This window comes from Toxoplasma gondii, chromosome V (assembly GCF_000006565.2).
Source record: "Toxoplasma gondii ME49 chromosome V, whole genome shotgun sequence".
Classification (NCBI taxonomy): Eukaryota; Apicomplexa; class Conoidasida; order Eucoccidiorida; family Sarcocystidae; genus Toxoplasma; species Toxoplasma gondii.
Window position 1 is genome coordinate 896,840 of NC_031472.1, and position 22,618 is coordinate 919,457.

Below are 22,618 nucleotides of genomic sequence, written 5' to 3' on the forward strand. Positions count from 1 at the left end.
TTCTCGAGAACCGATCCGGTTGCCGCTAAGAGCCTCAACTCACAAGATTGATGAATGGAACAACAGAGGCGATCCGGATAGAAAGGTAATAATGCGGCGTCCACACAAGTGACGAGCTTCCTTACCCTAACAATGGAGGTTACTGCAGCTTTCCCTCAACAGTTGGCAGGTCCCGTATTGTACGGTAACCGAATAGGCAGTATCATCTTTCCTCGTTCCCACTTGACCCATCTTCTCCACTCGTTTCGCTGCTGGGATGTGTTTGCTTCACCCAAAGTGGAACGGCATGGCACATGCGTCCTTGAGTCCTTTCGCACAAAGCAATCAAGAAACTTACGCTTCCTCATCAGATGGACAATGCATCAATACGTCCACCACATCCTCCAAGAAGCTCAGGCTGTCGGAAAAGCCATTCGACGAAGGCGATGCTTCGAAAATGTCTTGCGCGTCGTGAATCTCGCTTTCGTAGATCTGACTCAAGATATGTGTCTGAAGCATATCAAGCAAATCTCGCTGTTCGCGTCGGGCAGACTGCCGCAAGTTAGTCTGTTTGACGTTCCGGCTCTCCATTGTTGGTAGACGCAACTGGCAGAAGCTACTCGAAACGTTAGCGGTTACCCCTCGGGTAGCTGCCTGCAAGGCTGATATGGAAAGAGAGGAAGACACGTGCGATGTCATGCTCCGCAGAGACGACTTTGTTATGGTAGATAGGGAATCGTCACTGAGGGAGCAGTCCACCCCGTCACAGACAGACACCGGAACGGTTTCACCACGCTGTTGTTTGAGGACGGACTGAGAGTACTTGTGAACTCGCGCCACGCCGTAGGTCTCGCAGATGTAGTCCCGAAGGTCTCCAGTTTCACGCACCAATTCATGCAGTTCCTTAAAAAACTGCCATGCTGTCAGCAGAGGGACTTTTAAATCCCTCGTCCCGTCTTTGAAACTCCTCCGCCGGTCCCTGGACCCGTCACTATCAGGTTCTGCGGACACTGCACGACATTTGCGTCCACCTCTTGTGTAACTCGAGGAATCTGCTAGCAATTTGCCAGGTTCCCGCTTGTCAACGCTACACCGCGCCTGCCACGGGTCCGGTTCCTCCGCATTATCCACATTCCTCTCGGCTTCTCTACGCTTGATGCTGCCGGTGATTTCCCTCGCACTGGGGCTGTCTGGTACAAAATGAGGGTATGTTCGCAGGGATGCTTGAACTCCAGCAGACGTTTTCGCGAATGCCAGAGCCTTTTCTTCAACTGATGGTGGAGATGCTTGCGCGGTGTTTGGCGGGTGTTTCGGCATTTGCACCTCGCGTGAGGAACCGGCTTGGGTTCGGCGGGATGTGGGTACCGCTTCTGCAGTCACCGGACTCCTTGTGCCCTCGTGGATTACAATCAGCGTGTCACTGGAATAAGTGTTCCTTTTAGAAGATCCAATTGTTCGTGGGAGTGACCCAGTTTCTCTCCCGCATGAGCGTACTGCATGAATCAACGCCCCCTGTGTCTGTGCTGTACAAACTGGTAGACTCTGTCGAACTGAGACACCTTCATAACCAGCTGCATGATGACAGCAGTTCCTTTTCTCAGCAGGACGAGGGCGGTCAGTGTGCCGGGATATGAGACACACAGCAGTCTCGCCGTCTTCTCTGAGACAACTTTTGGAAGTTTCTGGCAGGTTCACGGAACCTCTTTTGAAACTCTGGCACATGCCAGAGCTGTGCGGTTCCACCGTTGTCAGGCTACAGGCAGTTTTTCCGGAGCACACGCTCGCCAGAGGGTAGTGAACCGCGGAATCCTGCGGTGGTAGGACGTCGCAAACTGACAACTCGGTCAAAGGCACGCGGTGTTGAAGTGGGCAAGAAAGTTTGTCTGCTGCTTTCGCTTCGAATTCATGAAGTTCCCCGGCTTTTTGATCCCCTGCATCCAGGACAGTTCGTGCTAGTTTCTGCATCCCCTGCATATGATTTAGCCAGGCTGAAACTCGGGCCTGAGCCACTGACATGCCTTCGAAAAATCCCATGCTATCCGCTAGGTGCGGGAACAAAGAATTGCTGACCGTTGCTCAGAAAATCACTCAGGTGGGACTGAAGAAGAGAGAACTCCCAGACTAACATGCTTTTGATTCCCACCTCCTTGTTTTCCTTCCTCTGTTCTAGCATTTTGCAGATATGCTTGGCGCCTCCGTCTCCCACGGGTGGACTGGCGGTTGTGGTCGACAATAAGAAGGTAGTAGAACAAAGTAGATGATATAAAGATCAGATCCGTCTCCACAAAATCGATGTTGCCAAATTCAGTATGTTCGCTATTAGGAGAGATCTCCACACATTCGGCATAGGATTGGAAACATCTCCGATCAATGCCGTATTGCATCAGCGACCGACGGCCACCCCAGCAGACTGCAAGCGCCCAGCAGACAACGTGTCTTGGCAGTGCTTTGTTGGCATATATTACTACCGTCTCTTTATCAAGGATACACTTGATGCACGGACTTTGCTTCCTCCACATTTAACATCCTGATATATGCCCTTGCTCAACGAACGAGAAGCCTCTGCACCATTAGCTTCTATATCATCATTAAAAACACGGCACGGTTCTATCGGCACAGGGAACTTGGGACATCAGTGTTTCATTGGATGACGTAAAAAGCTCAAGGCGATTGCATGGTGCGAACGAAGCAACAGCGAGTTACGCGGACAGCGGGAAACAGTAGGGCTGATCACAATTCCATCGGAGGGGGCTGACCCCGGTACACTTTCATTCGGTAAATTTCTTTTTCTCGGAAAAAGCTAGTCTCGTTCGAAAGGCAATTGATAAATGATGTAAGATTCCAATCCCCCGAGAGAAACGGCCAATGGCACCGGTAACAAGCTATTATGACACCGATATATATTTTCTCAAGGGAAAGTTACCCGCTGCAAGAGGCTGTTTTGATCAACGCGATTTAGATCTACAGACGTCAGGTAACTCGGAGGCAACCAAACACTGCATCCTCGAGCAGGAAGTTGGTCGGTGAAAAACAAAGGCAAACACAATTTTGCGCAGTCTGCATAGACAACTGGGGTGCGAGGTAAAATTGCCTTTTGCTTCTTCAGTCCTAGTGCTCTACACCTTTGCTTCTCGTTTGATCCTTTCGTCGTCCCTTTTCCGAATGGACCATTCTCGACTTGTTCGCTGTATCTGGCATACCAGAAACGACATCAGTTACTTTGTTCACGCTAAGAGAACTCTGGACTGGCTGACGAGCTCAGGAGGCTGAACTTCAGCACCTGCGTACCGGTCTCTTGCACTGCCTTTCGTCTGTCTCCCGCCAGATTGCAGAGGGACTGAGAATAGAGAATGCCCTTTGTCTCGAAGCAGTCAAGGAAGGAAGAAAGCGTTGAAAGAAACGGCGCACCACAGAAGATCCCCTGCCCACTCTCCTATACATGCAGCGTCCCGGATCTCCTACGCGGTCCCACGGTGTGTTTCAGCGTGGATGCGCGACGAACCGCGTTTAGTCGTTGGGTCTCAACATGGCAAAGACGCCATTCTGTGTCATCGTTCTGCTTTCCTTTTCTTCACCGTCTCGCGCAGTCTTCCTCGAAGCTATGGGATGTCTGGGAGTGAAGGGAAGGTCCATTCTTTTTTTGCTGGCTGCTGTTTCGCCCTTTTCCTCACTGTTTTTCCCCGGACGAACACATGCATGTGATGCATGCAAGTCCACAGCTTTTCCCAACTCGATTCGACTTGTTGAGTCAGAGAAAACGATACTCTTTCTAGACTGAGAAAGCTGATCTTCTACTCTGACCCACATATCTGTATCGCCTTGCATTCAGCCTTCGTTCCCCAGTTTCTTGAAGAACGGCTCGTCCCTCCTCTCTCACCTTTTTCCGATTTTCTCGCTGGTATTGCTGGTCAGCCAGCGAGCGACGTGTGGGACTAAAAGCTCCACAATGCAGAAAACAAGTAAAAACCAGACGATTTACCTTTCAGCTTCCTCACCTTCCGATCTATGCTTCTGCTCACCCCACTCCGCGACCCTGTCTGCGACCTTAAACTCTGTGCTCCTTAGTGCACTGGTCCCTCAAGCTGTCAAAGAGGCTTTGCGTGGTCTCCCAATTTCCATGCAAAACCTAGCCCCCCAACACAAGATTTCTTCTTCCTCAGATCTTATTGGCAATCCGTCTCGTCACTGTCTCCTCTCACCCCTGTCTCCTTCTCGGACCTCTCGTTCTCCCGCCTCCGCAGTCGCTGTCCAGATGCAAGAGCCGTCTTCCAGCGTGTCTCCTCGCCCTCCGTCCATGTCCTGCTTGTGCTTCTCCTTGGCTTGTCGGCGCCTCGAAGAAAGTTTCGAAAATGCGCATGCAACCGGAGGAGAGAGAAGACCCAACTGCCCACGACCAGGGCTGGGACTTGGCTCGGCAGCTCGCGGCTGTCTCCGCCAGCGTGGATAGTTTGTGCAGAAGGGCAGAGAGAAGAGTGACCGAGAGCGAGCTGAAGAAGGAGACACTCGCGCCGTCTGTGCCACCGCTGCTTGTCGAGCGCCTTCGCTCTCTTCTCCACAGTGATGGTTTGCTTCCTCCACTTTCCGAGTCTGCCGGGGACGCCGGTGGCTCTCAGTCTCGAGCCCAGGCCTCCCAGAAAGAGCGAAGTCTCGAGAAGTTCGTCGCTGGTTACTGTTCACTTTCGCCTCTCTGTTCTGAGGTGCTCACGCTTCTCCAGCTTCTTCTCTTCAAAGAGACAGGGGCGTCCTTTCGGAGTGAGGACAGAAAGCAGAAAGGCGCCCCGGGGCAGGCGGACGGCGACTCCCGACTGGAGAAGAAGCTCCAGAGGGACTTGGAGGAGCTGAGTGAGCTTTTGCTCTCCTTCCTCTGCTCTATATTTGAACAGGACTCCCTGGACACTGCAGATTTCCGTACCTGGCACACTCGCCGCAAGGTCTCTGCGGCTGTGACAGCGCAGGCTTTTCTCTCTTCTCTCGGCCTCTTTCTCTCTTCTTCTCCTTCGACCTCCTCCTCTCTCCTTCCACCCTCGCCGCTTCTGCGGCTGCGTTGTCTTCAACTGCTGCGGGCTGCCGTCGCAGTGCCCCACTCGCCTGCGGCCTTCAGCGTCGCCGCGGCCCTGGGCGCCCACGCCTCTTCGGGCGCGGAGACAGAGAGCGGAGACAGGCTGCTCTTTGCGGGACTGGTTGTTGCTCTCGAGGGCCCCCAGTCGAAGCTTCGTCAGACTAAGAAGCAGCCGGGGAACTCGCGAGGAGGTGGGCTGTGGCCTCCTCCGCTGGCCTGCAACGCTGCGCCAGAGGAGACTCTTCCTGTCTCTCCCCACAAGGTCAGTACGCATCAGGAGAGCGCTGGAGAGACTGCGAGAGACTCGGCTTCGGTAGGGACCTCCAAGCGTTTGCCAGCCGAAACACCGGAGAGTGCCGCCGCCTGGCCTGTCGCCTGGGGTCGGTCTTTCACGGCATGCTCCTGTCTTTCTCGAGGATGCGGCCGGCGAAATGTCTCCTCGATCTCCCGCCTCCTGACTCCGGAGGCGGGGCGCTGTCGCCACCACACAGACTCGGCCTTGGGTCCTGAGGCGTCACGGGCCTTGTCTCCGACCGAGGTCGCGGCGGCTGTGAGGAGACTCACTCGTGAAACAGTTGGGAGCGGAGAAGAGACACCCGGGAGGATGTGTGAAGCGGTGCCGATTCGGTACGCGCTGCGCCAAGAAGCGCTTTGCCTCCTGCTCAACCTGCTGCTTCACAGAGACAAAAGTGTGGGGTTGGCCCTCCTGCAGCGGCCTCCGCCTCGGGTGCAAGCAGTTCCTTCTCCCCTCTCGGGCTCGCCTTCCAGCGCTTCCTCGCCAGCTGCGCAGCGACCGGCATCCGCGGTGGATCTGCTCATCAAGGCCTTTCTGCCTCTTCGGTTCGACCGGCGACAGGATGCACTGGTCTGGCTTCTGGGCTTTCGACGGGCGCTCCTTGACTTGGAGACACGCGCGCGTCTTTCCGCGGCGTTTCGAGCCTCAGCCGGAGGCCGACGAGGCGGCAGAGAGAGGAGTCACTTCTCGGAGGTTTTCAACAAAGGGGAGAAGGGCGGCCCTGGAGAAGAAGACAGCTTTCGAGCGGCTGTCGAGGAGACCGGCTCCCGCGGAGAAAGGCCTTCCGGCCCGGGGGGCGCCAACCCTGTGGGGTGGGTTTGGAGACGCCTGGCGACAGGCCCGGTCCTCCACGCTCTCGCACACTTGCTGCATGCCTTCACGAGCCGAGAGAGCCTCGAGCAACTTCTAGGACCTCTCGGTCGGCAAATGGAGGAGACAGCGAGACACGCAGAAGTAGACGAAGACGACGCCTGCACGGGAAGCCAAGGGGGCGAGGTCCCCCAGAGGACAGAGGGAAGCTCAGAAGGTATCCACAGTTTGGGTGCTCTTGAATGTGGAAGTGATGTGCACGCAAGTGGGCAGGGGACGGGAATGCCTCTCGGAGCGGACATCGGTTTTGATGTTGGTCTTTTGCCTTCGTTGTGTCTCTCGTCCGATGCCTCCTGTTCCTCGCCTTCTTGGCTGCTCCAGAGTCTTCTTCGAGATTTTATTTTCTCTGCGTTTCCGACCTCTGCTCCCAGTTCCGCTCCCTCAGCGTCGTCGCCTCGGCCTGCACACTCGCCACCTTCTTCTGCACAGGCCTCCCTGGTCTTGTCCTTCTTGCATGCGTTGCGGCCTGTGTTTCTTCCGCCGCAGCAAGAGTTGCTTTTGTCTCTGCTCGCCGCTTATCCGCTCGAGTTGCAGACGCGTTTCCTGGAGACGTTTTCAGCGCTGCATCTCGCGGCGCGTTCGTCTGTTCAGTTTGCTCTTTCTCACTTCCTTCTCTTTCGTCTCCTGATGCTTCCTCTCAAGCGCCTCCGGGCTTCACCCGCTATCCTGGATTCGCTCCTACCTCCGCTCCCGCCGTCGTCTCCGATCTTCTCTCCGCCCCCCGACGGAGCCTCTTGCCTCGCCACTGCGGCAGAGACGCGTCGGGCAGCCGAGACACTCGAGGCTGCTGCGAAGGTCCAGCTGCAGGAGATGGCGGTAGCGGAGAAGAGGCGCCAGGTGATTCAGCCGCTTCTCTCGCTAATGTCGCCTCCCGGTCTTCAGCTCCGACAACACCTGACGGCGAGTCTCCTTCACAGTTCCCTCTCTGTGAACTTCTTCGGGTTCGTCCTTCTACGCGTTGCCTGTCGTCTCTTCCAAACCGTCGGAGAGGCCCTCGTTCAGGCGACACAGGTCCACGAAGCGGAGTGGGGTGGCGACGGTCGCGGCGCGCTCTCCCGCCTCCTCAAAGCGGCGATGCGAGAGCGGCTGCCTGACGAGAAAACCGTGTTGAACTGTCTGAAGAAGCTGGAACAGCGTTTCCGCGTCTTTCAGGAAGAGGCGACCTCGACGAAGAAGCGGAAAAAGAAGGTGCGGGTCGTCTGGGATGTCGACGCTTGGGACGCAAACGCCCGTTGGCCCACGGACGAGGCCTTGGTAAAGGAGCAGGTGGACAAAGACTTGAAGGGCCGCAGGAGCCGCAAGCACGAAGGCGGCGATACGCAGGGTTCTGCCTCGACACGCCACACGACAGAAAAAGGGAAGCAGAAGGCGAAAGGAGAGGAAGAAGACGAAGATTTAGATCTTCATTTGGGCGGACTCGACGACGCCAGTGACGAAGACAGAGACACCATAGAAGAATCAGACACGGAGGAGACACAGGGCGATGAAACGTCTTCGCCAGGTGGTAGGGACGACGCAGGAGGGTCGCGCAAGGCCGATGTCGTGACTTCTCTTTCGCTTACGCCTGCGTTCGTCCTGAACCTCTCTCTAAGTCTTCTCCATTCTCTCTCCCCTCGCAGGGGCCTGCCTTGGTCTGGAGAAGGTCGTTCCGACGCCGTCGGGCTTCTGGGCTGGCCCTCCGCTTCTTCGCCTTCTTGCCTAGCGCCGCGTGCAGCAGGGGGGACTGAGGAAACTGATGCCCGAGTGCAAACAAATGGTGGAACTACGCCCCTGGCTCTTCTACTCAGGTGAGAAGTTCACGAAAAGGGGATCAAGCTCAGTGCTGGAGCGGCTAAAAAACTCGCTTAAACCGCTTCCAGCGAAGACCGGTGGTGCTCTTCATGCTTCTAGCGTGCGAGCCTTCTCTCTGTGACGGCTCAAATCGCCACAAAAACATACAAAACCATCAGCATGTTTATCAGTTCTCTCTCTAAATAATAGATACAACTACGGTGTGTGTATATATGTACACACACACACTTGACTACAAATCTGTGTATGTTTATACATATGTCTGATTAGAAAGAGATACATGTTTGTTGTGATATATATATGTCTATATCTATCTATATGTATATAGATATTTATGTCTACATATTTTTATTTCTATATAGATATAGATGTATGTGTGTGTATGTTTTCATCGTAAAGGTAGACATGCATAGCGAGGACTGCGAACTGCTTTGTTAGGACAGTTTCTGTGGATGTTTCCTCGTGTGTTTCATTTGTTGGCTGTTTCTTTTTCTCTTGTCTCACTTTCGCCTCTCTGTTGCTTGTGCTGTCAGCTGTCTGGACGTCGCGCATTTGTACCAGACGCTTCTGCTTCCCCCCGGCGGATTTTCCTTAGACTGGTCTCGGCTGCTTGTAGCCCCGTCTCGATCGCTCGCTTCTCCATTCGAGCGAGACCAGGGCGGCAGCGGCTCCGCTTCCCTGACCGGCGTCCCGTCCCCGTCGGTTTGGGCTCTAGAGCCCAAGGCGGGGGCCGCGGTCGTCGCCCTGGGTCTCCAGGCACTTGGCGGCGGCGACGGCCTCGAAGGGCTTCGCTTCGGCTTTCTGGCCGGGTCGACGATGTCGAAACAGACGATGATCTTTTTAACGCAGCTGCTGTTTCAGTGGCGCCTCTCGGTTCTGAAAGAAGAGTCGGAGCAGCTTGCTCTTGAACACTCTCCTGGGAGCAAACCGAGGAGTCTTCGAGAGAGCAGCTTGTCGGAGGAGCTCTTGGGCCTTTTCTTTAGGTAGGCGAGACATGCGACGACACCGACGCGGCGTTCAAACATAAGACACACGAGCGATTGAGAGACTCTGTCAGTGGGAGTCAGCTGCGAATTACGTTCGTTCTTCCACTACTTATGCTTGCGTTTCTGTGCTACATAGACGTACTAGCGGCATTCGTGTTTTGTGGAAGAAGTACTCATCAACAGGTGCTTTTTACAGTCCTTTTAGCATGGGCGTAGATCAACTACATGCCCGTGCGTGACGTTGTTTGGGGACGGACTTTAAATCAACTTGATCGACGGTGTTGGATTGATGCGTCGTGATGAATTGGTTCTCTGCGCTCCTGAATGAACATCGATAGCTCTATAATGGTTGAACATGTGGAGGTGAGATCCCGTAAGCAAAGACACGGTGTGGAAGGCAAAGGCGAGGAAGAGAGAATGAACATTCTCAGAACGTTGGAGTCGAGGATCGAACGTAAGAGGGGCAAGCACACCAAGGCTTCATCCCTGACGCACTTGTGATGGACAGAGTAAAAGCCCTCCATAAGAAATGCGTCTTTGTTCCCATGCGTTCTCTCTCTTTGTCGCATTATCCTACTTTTCCCCTGGTTCAATCTCTCTCATTCTCGTGTCTCCCTTTCTCTTCCTTGTTCTCTCTCTCTCGCCGCTTCCTGTTCTCTCTCTGTCTCTCTCGCGTCCGTGGTGTGCTTTGTCTTTCTCGTATCGGAAAGCCGGTTGGGTCGAGACGCTCTGAGCAGCTGAACGCCATCAGGCGCGCGTCGCATCCAGAGGCTCTCTTCTCGAACTCCTAAGCCACCGACGTCAGTGCCGGAGTCCTCGTTTTCAGCCGCCTTGTGTTGAGATTCTACAGGCTTCTCAACATTTCGTCCGCTGGTCTCGCAGTTTGTGTTCTCTTGACAGATGTGCATGCGTCGTTCTCTTTTTCTCTTTTCGTTCGCAGATGTCTCTCTCTGTCTCCACTCTTTGAGACTGACATCATCAACGAGCTGGCAGTCTGGGTGGCTGCGCTGGCTCCGCTGGCTCCGCGCCAACCCAAGGCTGCTTCGTCCGACTGCAACTTCTGTTTCCGCTGCGCGGCTTCTTACTTCCTGGCGATCGTGAAGTTCGCTATCGAGAAGCCTCTTCTTCTTCTGTCGCAGAAGACTCCGGCGTTCTCTCCCGTCGGTCCACACCGCGTCGAGGAGACAGCAGGCGCCACTCCCGGAGTGTCGCTGTTCGTTCGCGCCCTTCTTGCCCACCTCTCGCTCGCCCCAGAATGCAACCGAGGCAAGCCACTGTACGTGGATGTCTCTGGGCCTTCGCTGTCTCTGTTCCTGTCTCCGGACGCGCTGTCGCTGTCGCATGCAGACTCCTGCCCGGCAGCCGCTCCGTCAACTGCAAAGAAAGACACTGCCTTCTGCGTGGACAGCATCGGCGCCTGGGTCTCCCGCGGCCTTCTCGCGCTCCTCGCCCTGAGGCCCTGTCTCCTGGAGCCCGTGAGACGTCTCCTCGACCGCCAGAAGCCGTGGCGAGTCGTCGGTGCGGCTTTGGGCGCCGGAAAAGACGGCGCCGACAAAGGCGATGAACCGCCAGGCGAGGAGAAGCATAAGCAGAAGCAATCGAAGAAGAGGACGCGTGAGGAGAGCGTGGAAAGAGAAGAGAAAGGGGAGTCGAAGGAAGCTGCAGATCGACTTGGAGACGCAGAAACCGAGCGAGAACGAGGAGGAGGAAGTGCAGAGAAAGAAAACGCCATTGTAGCACTACGGAACACAGCATCTCGACATCCACTGTATCCGCGAATGAACGATTGGAGACGCCGCCTCAGCAGAGTCCTTCGGGAGGCGTCGTGGCTCGCGAGACAGGAACAAGAACCTGTTGAGCAGTATGGAGTTCTTGATCTTCAAGGGTCGCAGGGCTGTGCGTTGGCTGAATCGGGCGACGGAGAGAGGGACATCGTCCTTGAAGAAGCTTCTCGCTTCCTTCCTTCAGAGCGGCTTCTCTTGGCCCTAGGAGACCTCGACGCCTCGCTGGGATTCGGCACCTCCGAGGCCGAGAGCGGCATTCAGATAGACGGAGCAGGTGGTGCAGAGACTGCGTTATCTTCCGCGTCGACTGGGCCGACGCTCGAGTTCGTCCTGCGGCAGATTCACCCGTCGCGGGCTCTGGTGGGCGTCTCACCCGGCGACTCAGAGAGGAGGAAGAATGGCCTTTTCCGTCGCGATCTCGAGTCTCTTCCTGCGTCCGCGCATGCACGTTCTTGCCCCCGCTCGCCACTCCAACCGCCTGTCGCCCGTCCTCTGGCCCTCGCGCCGGACGCGGCAGCCGCGGCGCGGTCGAACGTAGGGTGTCTCCTAGGTCTCTGGGCGTCGTGTCTTCGCCACCAGACAATTCGATTGTCTCTCGCGCCTGCAGAGACAGAGAGAGAAACCCCCACAGGGGAGTGCGTGGCTTCCACCCTGGAAAAGCTGTTGGAGACCTTCCACCTCATCCAGCGTCTAAGCGAGAGAGCGGCGCCAACCTCTTTCCCCGTGTGTCTCTCCAAAGGGATGCAGCCTTGCCCGGTTGCGAGTCGCGCGCTTCAGGAGCGAGGCGCTCTGTCGAGAGTCTGTGCACCTTGTGGGACATCTGATGGAGACTGCGGAAACCTTGGTTTACCGGATGCAGACGCTTCTTGGATTTCTGCAGAACCGGGTCTCAACTTCTCTTCTCCACTCGCGCGAGCGTCGCCTGCAGAGATTTGCGACTGCTCTGTCTTTGCTTGTTTGCTGAATTCTGCCGGCAGTCAGGGCATCAACGGGCGTTCCTTGGAGCGGCTCGCCGAACGCAAACTGAGGGAGTCCGCGCTGGGAGCCGAGACGCGCCGCGCGGTTTCCGCGGAAGAAGACGCGTCGGGGGAAAAAGACAGAGAGCACTTACGAGCAGCGAGGAAGAAGAAGAGAGAGACAGGGGACAAGGCGAAAGGAGAGGAAGGCGAGACGACGGTCCTGAGGATCGCCCTGCTCAGCTGTACGTACATCACCACCGTGTTGATCGAGGCGGCTGCAGGTGCCTGTCGAAGAGAGAACAGTGGGTGGGGACAGCAGTGGTTCCTCCCTCCGCAGAAGAGAGACAGCTCAGGATTTCTCGCTGTTGCCAGGCGACTGATCCCTCTTCTCCTGACGCAGGTGGCCATCCCTCTGAGCCGTCTCGCGGCCCTGGAGCAGCGGAGGCAGTTGCTCGGCTCGCGACTCGCGCGGGAGTCATCGGGGCCAGGACGGAGACAGACGGGGGAGGAGTGCGACCCGGATTCACGGGTGTCTCCGTCGGCGCTCCAAGTGCATGCGCGCGAGACGCTCGAGCGCATCTGCGCCGCCGCAGCGGTGTGGGGTGTTGAACAAGAGACAGTTCTCGCTCCAGCTGTCTGCTTCTTACATGGCGCCTCGGCACAGGACTTCACCGCGGGAGCAAGGAAGGAGGCATCGAAGAAACGTGGAGGGCGAGGGGTCTGTTCTAGGCAGGAGGAAGACGAAACAGAACAAGAGAGCAGACTCGAGTCCAAAGGAGAAAGGCGAAGGGGAAGCGGCGCCATCTATGCCTCAGGTCCCGGAGCCCGTTTTCCGGCTTCGCTTGAGGGACGTTGGCCCTTGGATTTAGTTGAAATGTACATGGAGACGTTTGGTTACGGTAAGACGTCTGTCGGATCTCTTCAGCCGTTTCGGGAGATGTATACAGAGGAGAAGTCGCTCTCCTCGTCACTCTTCTCACCGTCTTCCTTATCTCGTCCTCTGGACACAGCGGAGATTCGTCTGCTCCTCGTTCTCCTCCAGCGCGGGTCAGAGCCTGGAGGTGCGTCGAAATCTGAAGAGAAGAATTGTGGCCTCCCTCGCGCCGTCACTGACTCCTGTACAGACACCCGAGAGGAGTTGCAACACCGCGCCAGAATCGCAAAGCTGCTTGTAAGGCTCCTGGACGCTCTGAGGAAATCGCGTTTCCGTGGAACTGGCGGGTCACTGCCAGCTGTCGAGACACCTGAGCTGGACGAAGGGCAGAAGGAAGAGGCCAAAGACGAAATCAAAAACTCTGGAGAGAAACTCCGGAGGGCGACTTTGCGTACTTTCGACACCCTACAAGTTGTCTATGAGAGACAGCTGGTACAACAGTGCCTCATGCCAGTATGTTGGCTTCTCCCCGCCTCTTCGTTATCTTCCTCTCTTAGCGCAGCTAGCGACTGCGGTGTTTGTACACCTGAGACAGAGGACCCCCGCCTGTGGCGCGTGATTCATCCCGGCCTGAGTCGCTTGTTCCACCATCGCTTCGCAGAAAGTCCGTTTTTTCGAGTGGCTGTCGGCCTCGAGCTCGGCTCAAGATCCTTCGCGGCGCTCTCCGACGTCACAGCCTCCCCGGTGTTGTCTCCGTCTTTCCTCTTGTCGCATGCAGAGGCGGCGGTCGTCAGGAATCAGGAGGGTGGAGGACGCCGCGGCTGTCTCCTGCCTGCCTGGCGCTTCGCGCTGGAGCTCTTGCAGCTAACGGAAAACACCCGGTGTTTGCCTCCTTTGTTCCCTGCTCGGCGGCGCCTCATTAAGCGCCTCCTGGCATGCACAGGTCTCACAGGCAAAGGAGAGGCAGGCTTCAAGAAGGCGAAGAAAGAGGAAGAGGATCAGCAAACAGGACCCGGTGACGATGCGAAGAGAGAGAAGAAGATCAAGCAGGCGGCGACGAACTGGGGGGAGTCGATGCTTCGCATTGTCCTTCGCGCGTGCGACCGCTCGCCCTCTCAGGGGGTTGAAGCTTTCGATAAGAGTTCCTCATTGGACGTCGGTTCTCCGGAGAGTGACGCCGAGCCGCGCTTCTCGCCAGCCACTGAACGGAAGTTGCTGAACGCGGCTCTGGACTTTTACGAGGGCAGAGAGGGAGATTATGGAGTCGAGCGTCCAGACAGATTCTTCGCGGACACCCTGGAGGCGACTGAGATCAGCCCCTGGGCCTTCTCTTCGCCTTCGCGCGGTCGCCGGCAGAGCGAAGAAAGCGAGGAAGCAGACGGCGAGGAGACCGCGGAGGACAGCGAGGGACAGAAGACTCGAGAGGCGCGAAGCGATGTCTCGGAAGACACGAACGAGACGTTTGCTCTCTTGCAGCGCGCCGTCTCCGCCATTCAAAAGGGTCTCACTTCCTTCGCGAACCGAAGCTCGATCTCTCTTCACGAACAGTTCTTTCTCGACGTCGAAACGCCGCAAGGCTGCGGCCGCTTCGCGGCTCTGGAGGACGGAGGACGCAAACAAGGCGAAGACGAAGAAGAAGCACGAAGGACGCGCGTTGCGCTCCAGAGAAGCGCCGCTCTCTGGATGGCTGTGGGGCTCTACGAAGCATCCCGCCGCTGCTCTCAAGAGGCTGGCACTTGCAGAGATGAGGGTGGAACTTCCGGCGACTCGACAGGGGAAACCTCGTCGGAGAAGAGGACTGCGAAGAAAGACGCGAGCAGTTCCCGGGCATGCTTCGGGTCTTTCCTTGTCGACGCGTTCGCGGGCATCTGTTGCCGGCTGGCTGTTGAAGTGTTTTCCGTTGAGCATGCAGAGGAGACTGTCGCTCGCAGTCTGCTGTCTCCGACTCGTTCTCGCTGGCGTTCCACTCCCGTCTCCCCGCTCGCCGATGGGAGCCTCTCGGCCGCACTCTCGGCTGCGGCTGCCCACCTGCTCGAGCGCCTCGAGAATCTGCAGGAGTTGCTCGTTCACGAGTGGCCAGCGGGAACAGAGAGCGGAAACCAGGCAACGGCCTCTCGCCATCGACTTGGCGAAAAAACAGAACTGCCTGTGGTGGACTTCCTCGCTCAGCTGCAGCTCGCAGTTTCCCTCTGGCAACTCCTGCGTCGCCTCCCGGTCTCAGAGTGCGCCGCGAAATCCTCCCGCGATGCTCCCTCGTCTTCTCTCTCTTCTTGTCTCCCTTCTTCTGTCTCTGCGTCTCCATTTTCTGCTGCGCTCCGACGGAAGGCCGACCGCTGCATGTTGCGCCTCGCTCGCAGTTTCTGTCGGCGGCCCGGTGGCACGAGGAAGCTGGACGAGGTGGCGACTCTGCTGGCTTCTGCGTCGGGGTCCGACGTCTCGCGTCAAGCGGGAGAGGAGGAATGTTTGCACCCGAAGAAGCTTCTGGCTTCTTCTCGCTCTCGCGCTGCGCTCTACGCGAGGGCCTGGTGCCTCACCTACCTCCCAGTGTGGCGCGCTGGCTTGGTGGCGGCGGCGGCGTTGCCTGCCAAGGCGAGTGAGGCCCGAACAGACGAGAAGGAGGAGACGGCAGAAGGCGACGAACAGACGCTCAGGCGGAAGCGCGTCTGGACTCTCGCAGAGGAAATGCTCCACTCCGACGCTCTCTGGCAACTCGCTGCTGGCCTCCGATTCCTCTGCTTGGCTGCATGCAAGAACGGGGTGCGACAGGAGCTGAAAGGAGTGGAAGAGCGAAGCCGTGGAACTGTCGGACGCAAAGGCGAGGAGAGGGACGCGTTGAAGGAGGACAAGCAGGAAGGACCAGGTGCAAAAGGTGAAGGAGGCGGAGGAGACGAGTTCGACAGTGGACAGGGATGGCAAGGGCGAGACGCCAGCCTCGAGGCCTCAGGGGATGCGCTACAGACTGCCTTGCTCCCCTTGATTCACTGTCTTGGTCAAGAACTGCTTCCGACGTACTATGCGGCTTCCTCTGAGAAGCAGCGAAAGGCAGAGAGAGAACACACGGACGGCACAAGTGGAGAGGAGAACTTGGGGGAGTGGGCGGAATTCAACGACGCCGATGGGGACTACGGATACGACGACGTTGCCGACGAATACGAGAACAACTCCAGAAGAGGATACGGAAAGAGCGGGAAGTCGATTTTCTTCGACGACGAAGAGGAGGAAGCGCGAGAAGCGGGTCACCGGAAACGGGAAGCGGCTGGGCTAGCCGACGAGACTTCCACCGAACGGCATTTGTCTCTGTTAATCGATATCTTGCCAAAGGAGCTGTATGCGTTGTTTGCGTCTTTATACGGCGCTTCCGCGTCGTTCGCAGACCTCTGTCTTCGCGACATTTTCACCGCAGATCGGGCGGAGGTGCGTGAGGTGTACATACACTCGAGCTTCGCGTTTACTGCGCAACGCGCCGGCGAGGGACTCGCTTCGGACGCCGGGAGTCTGGCGGGTCTCCTCCCCGTCACAGCCTCACTTGCTTGGATGGCGCGTTTGCCTGAGCCCCGAGAAAGGCACAGACATGGCGAACTGAACAGACGAGAGGGCGACGACGAAGGCGAAGACGCTTTGCTTCTCCTTCTCAGTTTTCTGCGTCACGCGGAGGAGTGCTTGGGATTTGACGGGGAAGACGAGCGAGTCCCGAAGCGCCGAAAGGCATGGAAACGGAAGGAAACGAAGGACTCTCTGTTGCACGCATGGACGCTCGATTCCTTCCAGGCCTTTCTCACGGAATGCGAGGAAGCGGCACCTTCTTCCTCTCTCACTTCTGTCCTCGTCGCAGCGCTCGGGACTCAGCAGTCGACCTCCCTCGACTGGCTCGGCCTCAATCCGAACCGCATGCAGGAGACGCTCGACGCGTTCCCCTTCAGTGCCTCCCTCCAAAGGCCTCTGGACTCTGGTCTCGAGTTCGCTGTTCGAGGCAACGATGTGTGGGGTCGTCCTGGAGATTCCGGCGGCCAGGCCGACAGGTTGGGCGGCGCTCAAATCGCGGCTCGCCAGACAACTCGCGCGACGTCTTTGGGTGTATGTACACTGCCTGCGACGCCCCTGGATGTCCCTGGGTCCTCTGGCGGGTGTACATACACCACAGACCCGGCCGCGCGCGATACACGTTGGGGTCAAGATGCTCTGTTTCGGTTTTTGTCTCGGACGCAGACAGAATCCGAGGCGATCCACCCGCTGACTTGTCGGCCTTGTTTCGCGCTGGCGACCTGGCTCGGAGACACAGCGTTTTCGTCCTTCGCTCCCCCCCCATGCGACGAGGACGAGAGAGCGAAAAGCAAAGCGAGGCTGGAGACAGTTGGCGTCTCGACCACAGGGTACGACATAGCCTACCTCGTTCCATTTCTCACAGGACGCCTCGTTGCGGCCTGCACAGTGCTCTTGTATCAGATGCGAGATCCCCGCGAAGTCGAGGCTCGCGGGACCGCCAACGGAGACGGCCTTGTCGACGTCGAGCCTGCAGAGGTAGCCGCTCTCCAACAGGGGCGAGACTCCACGCTGCCATGCCTCGCGGTTCTCGCCAGACGCGCATGCGCCACGGCGCACCGGTGGCTGCAGTCTCAGCGAGAGAAGACGGAGCTTCAGCAGGCAGGGGCCTCGGAGCGGAGACGCCGCCGAAGGCGACGGAGACTCGCTGACGCAGAGGAAGACGATGGAGAACTGGGGTACGCAGAAGAGGAGGAGGAGGGTGCGGGCGCAAGTGTGTCAGCGTCACCCGAGGAAGAGACAGACAGCTGGTTGCTCGCCGCCTTCGATCTCGAGGAGCTGGATCACGCAACCGACCGGGTGTGGACATTTTTAAACGCAGCTCGCCAGCTGCAGACTCGCCAGCGCATGCGCCGCGACCAGATCACTAGACTGAAGGCGGCGGACGAAGAGAATCTCGACGGAGGCGAAGTCGATCCTGAGGAAGTCGACGGAGACGACGGACGATGGCTGGCGGTCGAAGAACTGGAGCACGAAGATCAGGCAGAAGCCGCATTGGCGCAGTGGGCTGAAGAGCGACAACAAATTGATCAGCAAGGCGCATGGCTTAGGAAATTCGCCTCTGGAGGAGGCCTGCAAATCCTCTTCATGGCCCTCTCAGCAACGGTACGACTGCGACCTCTCTGGCTTCCCAAGGGTCTCATAGGTCTTCTCTCATCGAAGCGAAGCGTCGACTCTTTAGGGCTCGCGTTACCACGTGTATCTTCAGTCTCATGGTGGCATTTCAACCGTTTCTTCTCCCGTTCGTCATTCCTCTGTTTCTCTCCGTCTTGGTTCGCTTTTTCTCTCGGGGCGTGTGCCGTGTCTTCGCCTCTCCTATGCTCAGCGCCTGCACTGAGGTTTTGTCTCTTCTTCATCCCTTTCCGCGCTCTGCCCCTGTCCGCCATCCGCTCCGCGTCGTCTCAACTTTGTCGACTCTCGGTTCTTCGTGTCTGTTGGGCTGCAGGACGAGGATCTGCGGAGCGCCGCGTTTCACGGACTCGCCGTTTTCTCGCACTTGCTGCGTCTTTCTGCGGACTTGACTCTTCTGCATACCTTTGCGGAGAAACATTTTCTGCTCTCGAAGATTGCGACGCTCTCGACCTCCCTCGCGGCGGCAGCGGGCGAGGGCGCTGGGTCTGCGCCAGGCGGCGAGGGGTCGACGAACCTGCAGAAATCTTCTCTCTTGTCGGCAAAAAAGAGGAAGTTTGTGCGGCAGTTGGAGCAGCACAAAAGCGTCTTCGCCTTCAGAGAACTCAGACAAGTTCAACTGCTCCTCGCGGCGGTGTGCAGCAGCGTCGAGCCCCCAACAAGCGCCGAACGGGCGGAGACAGGAGACACCCGAGTAGAAGAAGAGACTAGTGTAGGCATGGCCAAAGCAAAAAGAAGACGAAGACGCGCGGAGCTCGACGACGAGGAGGATGAGGCCCAGGAAGAAGTGGAAGGATGGACAGAGACGGAATCGCGAAGCTCGAAGCAGGAAAGAGCGACAGGGAACGACGCGGCATTGTGCCCCGCGGTATGTCTAATTTCTCAAAATGAATGATAGATATGAAACTGAATCAAACGCCTCCTTCAAATCCAGTTGCGAGAACAAGAGGCAGATACGTAAAGATCGAATCATTTTTCTATCTATATATCTGTATCTCTATCGAGATATGGATACAGATATAGATCCAGATATAGATAGATATCTGCACTTGTGGTTGTATATGTACATACATCTCTACAACTGGAGCGGGAGGGAGCAACGACATGTGTTTGTGGTCTCATTCTCCGTTTCTTGTCTCGCTGTGGTTTGCGTCTCGGATCTGTGAGGCGTCACTGTTTCTTCCGTTTTTTGAGTCCGTCGCTGTTTGATTCGCCTGCAGTTTCGACTTCTTGCGCTCCATTGTGCTCAGGCCCTGCATCCGATTCTGACCGCCTTCGCGGCGTCTGCGGTACCGTTTCTGCTGCAGCCGGAGCATCCTCTGTTTTCGCTTTTGAACGACTTTTTGCTCCAGCGCTCGAGTCTTTCTTCTCTCCTCTTTTCTCGCGGAGACTCACCCTTCCTCTACCTGCCTGCGAGGGCCGCTTCCTCCTCTTCCTCAGCGCATCACGCCCCAGGCTTGGGCCGTGTGTTTTCTTCTTTTCTTTTCTCACCCGTCTCTGTCTCTTCTCTCCAGCAGAAACAGTTCGTCCTCACGTGTCTCCTGCGGGCGCTGGCGGCGTCGGCCTGTCCCGCCTGGCCTCCCGGTCTCCCCGCAGGCTGCACTCGGCGAGCGGACTCGGAGACAGTGTCTCTGCTTCTTCCTCCACCATCGGTCTTCCTCTATGCGTCGTCGCCTGCTCTCTCGTTCGCCTCCGTCTCCTCGCCATTCCTCCCGGGTGTCTTCGCAGCTCTCCGGCTGGCTGTACAGCTGCCTCAAGGCTTCCTGAGTCAGCTCGTTTGCCCCGGCCCCACAGGCCCGACCGCGTTGCCGATTGCATGCTGGAACGCATGCGCGCTCCTGCAGCGGCACACCCTGATTCCTTGGCTTCTCCACCACATGCGTCTGCTTCTCTTTCCTCCGGTGTCTCCGTTCTCTCTTTCCACCTCCTCGTCCGTGACTTCCTCTCTTTCTTCTTCAGTCTCTTCTCTCGCCTCCTCGTCTCCCTGGACGGCCTTCCTCGACGCCTGCCTCGCGCAGACCCAGCCTCTGCCTCGACTGGCGGCTGGTCTCTTGTCTCTGTCCCTCGCCGAGTGCTTGGAGGCAAACACGGAGTCGCCAGACAGTGTACTCCGGACGTTCGCGCGCCAGCGACGGGAGGCGCTCCCCGTGGCTCGCGACACCCTTGCGTTCCTCGCTTCTTTGCTGGATGCTTCTCTCCTCGCTCCTCCGCTCCCTTCGCGATTCGCTGCAGCGCGCCAGGCGGCGGCTTCCTCCACCCGAGCGGTCTGGGGTTCTCAGGAAACGGCGGAGGAGACGGACGCAGAGAAACGTCGAATCTCGTTTGGTGAACGAGACGTTTTTCTGGAGCCCTTTGATACTGCGTGGAGAAGAGAAGTCCTCTCGCGGCTCCTCCGGCTGTTTGCCCGGACAGAAGGGGTAGACACCACTGGAGACAGCTTCTTGGGAGAAAAGACATCGAAGAGTCTCGAGCCGACGAAGGAGGTGACGAAGGCAAGTCTAGCGGGCGGACAACGGGAGAAGGCCTCGGACGGGGGCGTCGCGCCGCCGCGTCTTTTCGCAACTGTCTCTGCTCCCGAGCACCATGGGGATGTCCTTCTTCTTCCGCAGGTTGCCGCATGGCCCGTGTGCATGGGTCTTTCGTTTCCCCTGCCTTCATCCTCTTCCTGCGGTGCCTCTGCGCTGGCTTCTTCTCCTCTCGGTGTCCAAGTGACGCTGCTGCGATCGCGGCTCCTGGGTCTTCGTCCGCCGTCGCCGCTGTCTCCTTCTGTCCCCTCACTCGCCCTGGGCTCGAGCCCCAGGCTTCCCGCAGGCGGAAACGAGGCACAAGTGTCTCCTGTGCGTGTGCAGGCGAGCGCAGAAGGCATCACGCTGCTAGCTTCGATCTTCGACTTCCTGCGTTGTCTCGTCCGTCTCTGGGTTGCCTGGACAGTTTCTGGACCCTGTCTTGCTTCGCTGCGAGCTGCAGCCTCTTCTGCCTCCTCGAGCGTCGGGTGCGAGACGCCAGGAGGGCGCAGAGCCGCAGACGCCAAGTTTTGTGCTGAGAGCCGCGACGCCTTCGAGGCAGACGAGGCGCGCACAGCGGCCCGAAGTCTCTTTGGTCTCTGCTGGAAACTCTGCTGGTGCGCCTGTTCTCTGTTTCAGCCTGCGCCGTCGTTCTCTTCGTCTCCTCTCTCCGGTGTGCGGGATGACCTCCCGGAGACACACGCCGCAGGTGGAGCCTCGAGCGTCTCGAAGAAGCAGAAGAAACGCTCGAGGGAAGAGACTGTGGGGCTTGAAGCGACAGAGACAGATCGTGGCGGGCGCGAAACTCAAGGACTTCTCAGGCCGCTGCTCTCGCCACTGCAAAGGGCGAGACTCGAACACCTGCGACAAGCGGCGAGTGCATGCGTTGAGGATCTCCTGACCCTCTGTGAGGCTGCCGCGTTGTCTGCAGCAAGCCGTCCGAGGAAGGAAGAAGAAACCGGAATCCATCTGAAAGACAGAGAAGGCACGGAACCGTGGACGCTGCCAGTCCTCGCGAAACAGATCAAAGGGGGCAATGCAGGTGCCAGGGAAGACGACTCTACGTTGACGAAGAGGGTCATCGAGATGCTAGCGGAGGATGAAACGAGCATGCAGAGCGAGGGAGACACCTGCCGCGGAGGCGAGATGAAGAAGGAGTCTCCTTGTTTCTCCGTTAGGAGACAGACGCTCGCGAAAAGAGAAGAACTCCTTATGCAGTGGCTGCACATCTGGTGTCTCTTGAAGACCCAAGGAGAGACTGCCAGTTCAGGGCTCGTGTGTGGGGTGTCGCATGCAGATGTCTCTTGTCGTTCTCCTTCTCGCCTGGTGAGATACATTAAATGCATGTCCTCTGAGACCTGGCTGGCCTAGGTGCAGAAACGGTTAATGTGCTGTAGACCCACTCGTGAAGGATCTGCGTTTCGTTTGTTAAGCCATGAATCGATTCCGAGAGACCAGATAGTTTTTTGCATTTTCTGCTCAAAACAGAATTGCAGGTCTGCGACTGCTGGCGATCTCACGTTTGAATACCTAAAAGAAGGCGTGCCATGCAGAGAGACCTCACGATATACATGTAACTGTGGCGAGAAATGAGGGATTTCCAAAACGCTTTCAAAGTGAGGCTACCACAGCCAGACAAGAAAGCAACATGCGCGAGAGCCGTCACGCGTTCACAGCAATCGAAGATTCAACTACGAAGCTGCTTGCTTTACAAGCGATCTCTCTGGGAGGTTCCACGCAGTTACAAACATTTGATCAAATATACTCGAAGCACTTTAATGCTTGTCTCCATCTCCAGTGCGAACCTTCCTTCCTTCATCTGCGCCTCCACAACTATACACACACAAATGTATACTTTTATGTATTCCCACTACTTAAGCACACGTAACCATATATATATATATATATATATATATATATATTGTGTTAATATATGGTGCCATGTGGCGACCCAGTTTGAGGGAAAGGCGTCTCTGAATTTAAGTCACAAGAGAATCTGTTGTCACTGAAGCTTGAGGATTCTCGTTCTGATTCTTATTTCCTTGGTCCTCTCGAACATGGCGGTAATCGAGGTCGCCGGTTCTTTCTATTTTGAGACGAAGTCCGGCTGTCACTTGCCCGGAACGAAGACGGACGGCAGCAGCAAGACAAGACACACCGGAGCTCCCCCTACGCAAGTTCTTAGGCCCCGTAGAGGCCAGATGTTTCGCTATAAGATGCGACGAATACAGATTGGTATTTTGCTTGTTGCAAATGAGATTTTCCCTCTTGACTATCATCGAAAAAAAACGCCTATGACGTCAAAGCTTTGAAGTAAAACTTTCCTTCAGACCGGTTAGACGACATCA

At 57.0% G+C, this 22,618-nt stretch overlaps 2 protein-coding genes across 2 annotated transcripts; one reads left to right on the top strand and one right to left on the bottom strand.

Annotated features, from left to right (window-relative positions):
• Window positions 1–333: 333 nt before the first annotated feature.
• Window positions 334–2,013, bottom strand: TGME49_213290 (hypothetical protein; the record flags this gene model as incomplete). The annotated part of the gene is made up of 1 exon (XM_002371027.2): window positions 334–2,013. One exon carries the CDS (start codon window positions 2,011–2,013, stop codon window positions 334–336), a length of 1,680 nt encoding a protein of 559 aa, XP_002371068.2.
• Window positions 2,014–4,328: 2,315 nt separating this feature from the next.
• TGME49_213300 (hypothetical protein) lies at window positions 4,329–21,641 on the top strand (the record flags this gene model as incomplete). The annotated part of the gene is made up of 6 exons (XM_002371028.1): window positions 4,329–5,304; window positions 5,455–7,990; window positions 8,528–8,977; window positions 9,921–17,742; window positions 18,083–18,634; window positions 19,017–21,641. The coding sequence occupies 6 exons, from the start codon at window positions 4,329–4,331 to the stop codon at window positions 21,639–21,641; spliced, it is 14,961 nt and encodes a 4,986-aa protein (XP_002371069.1).
• Window positions 21,642–22,618: the final 977 nt, after the last annotated feature.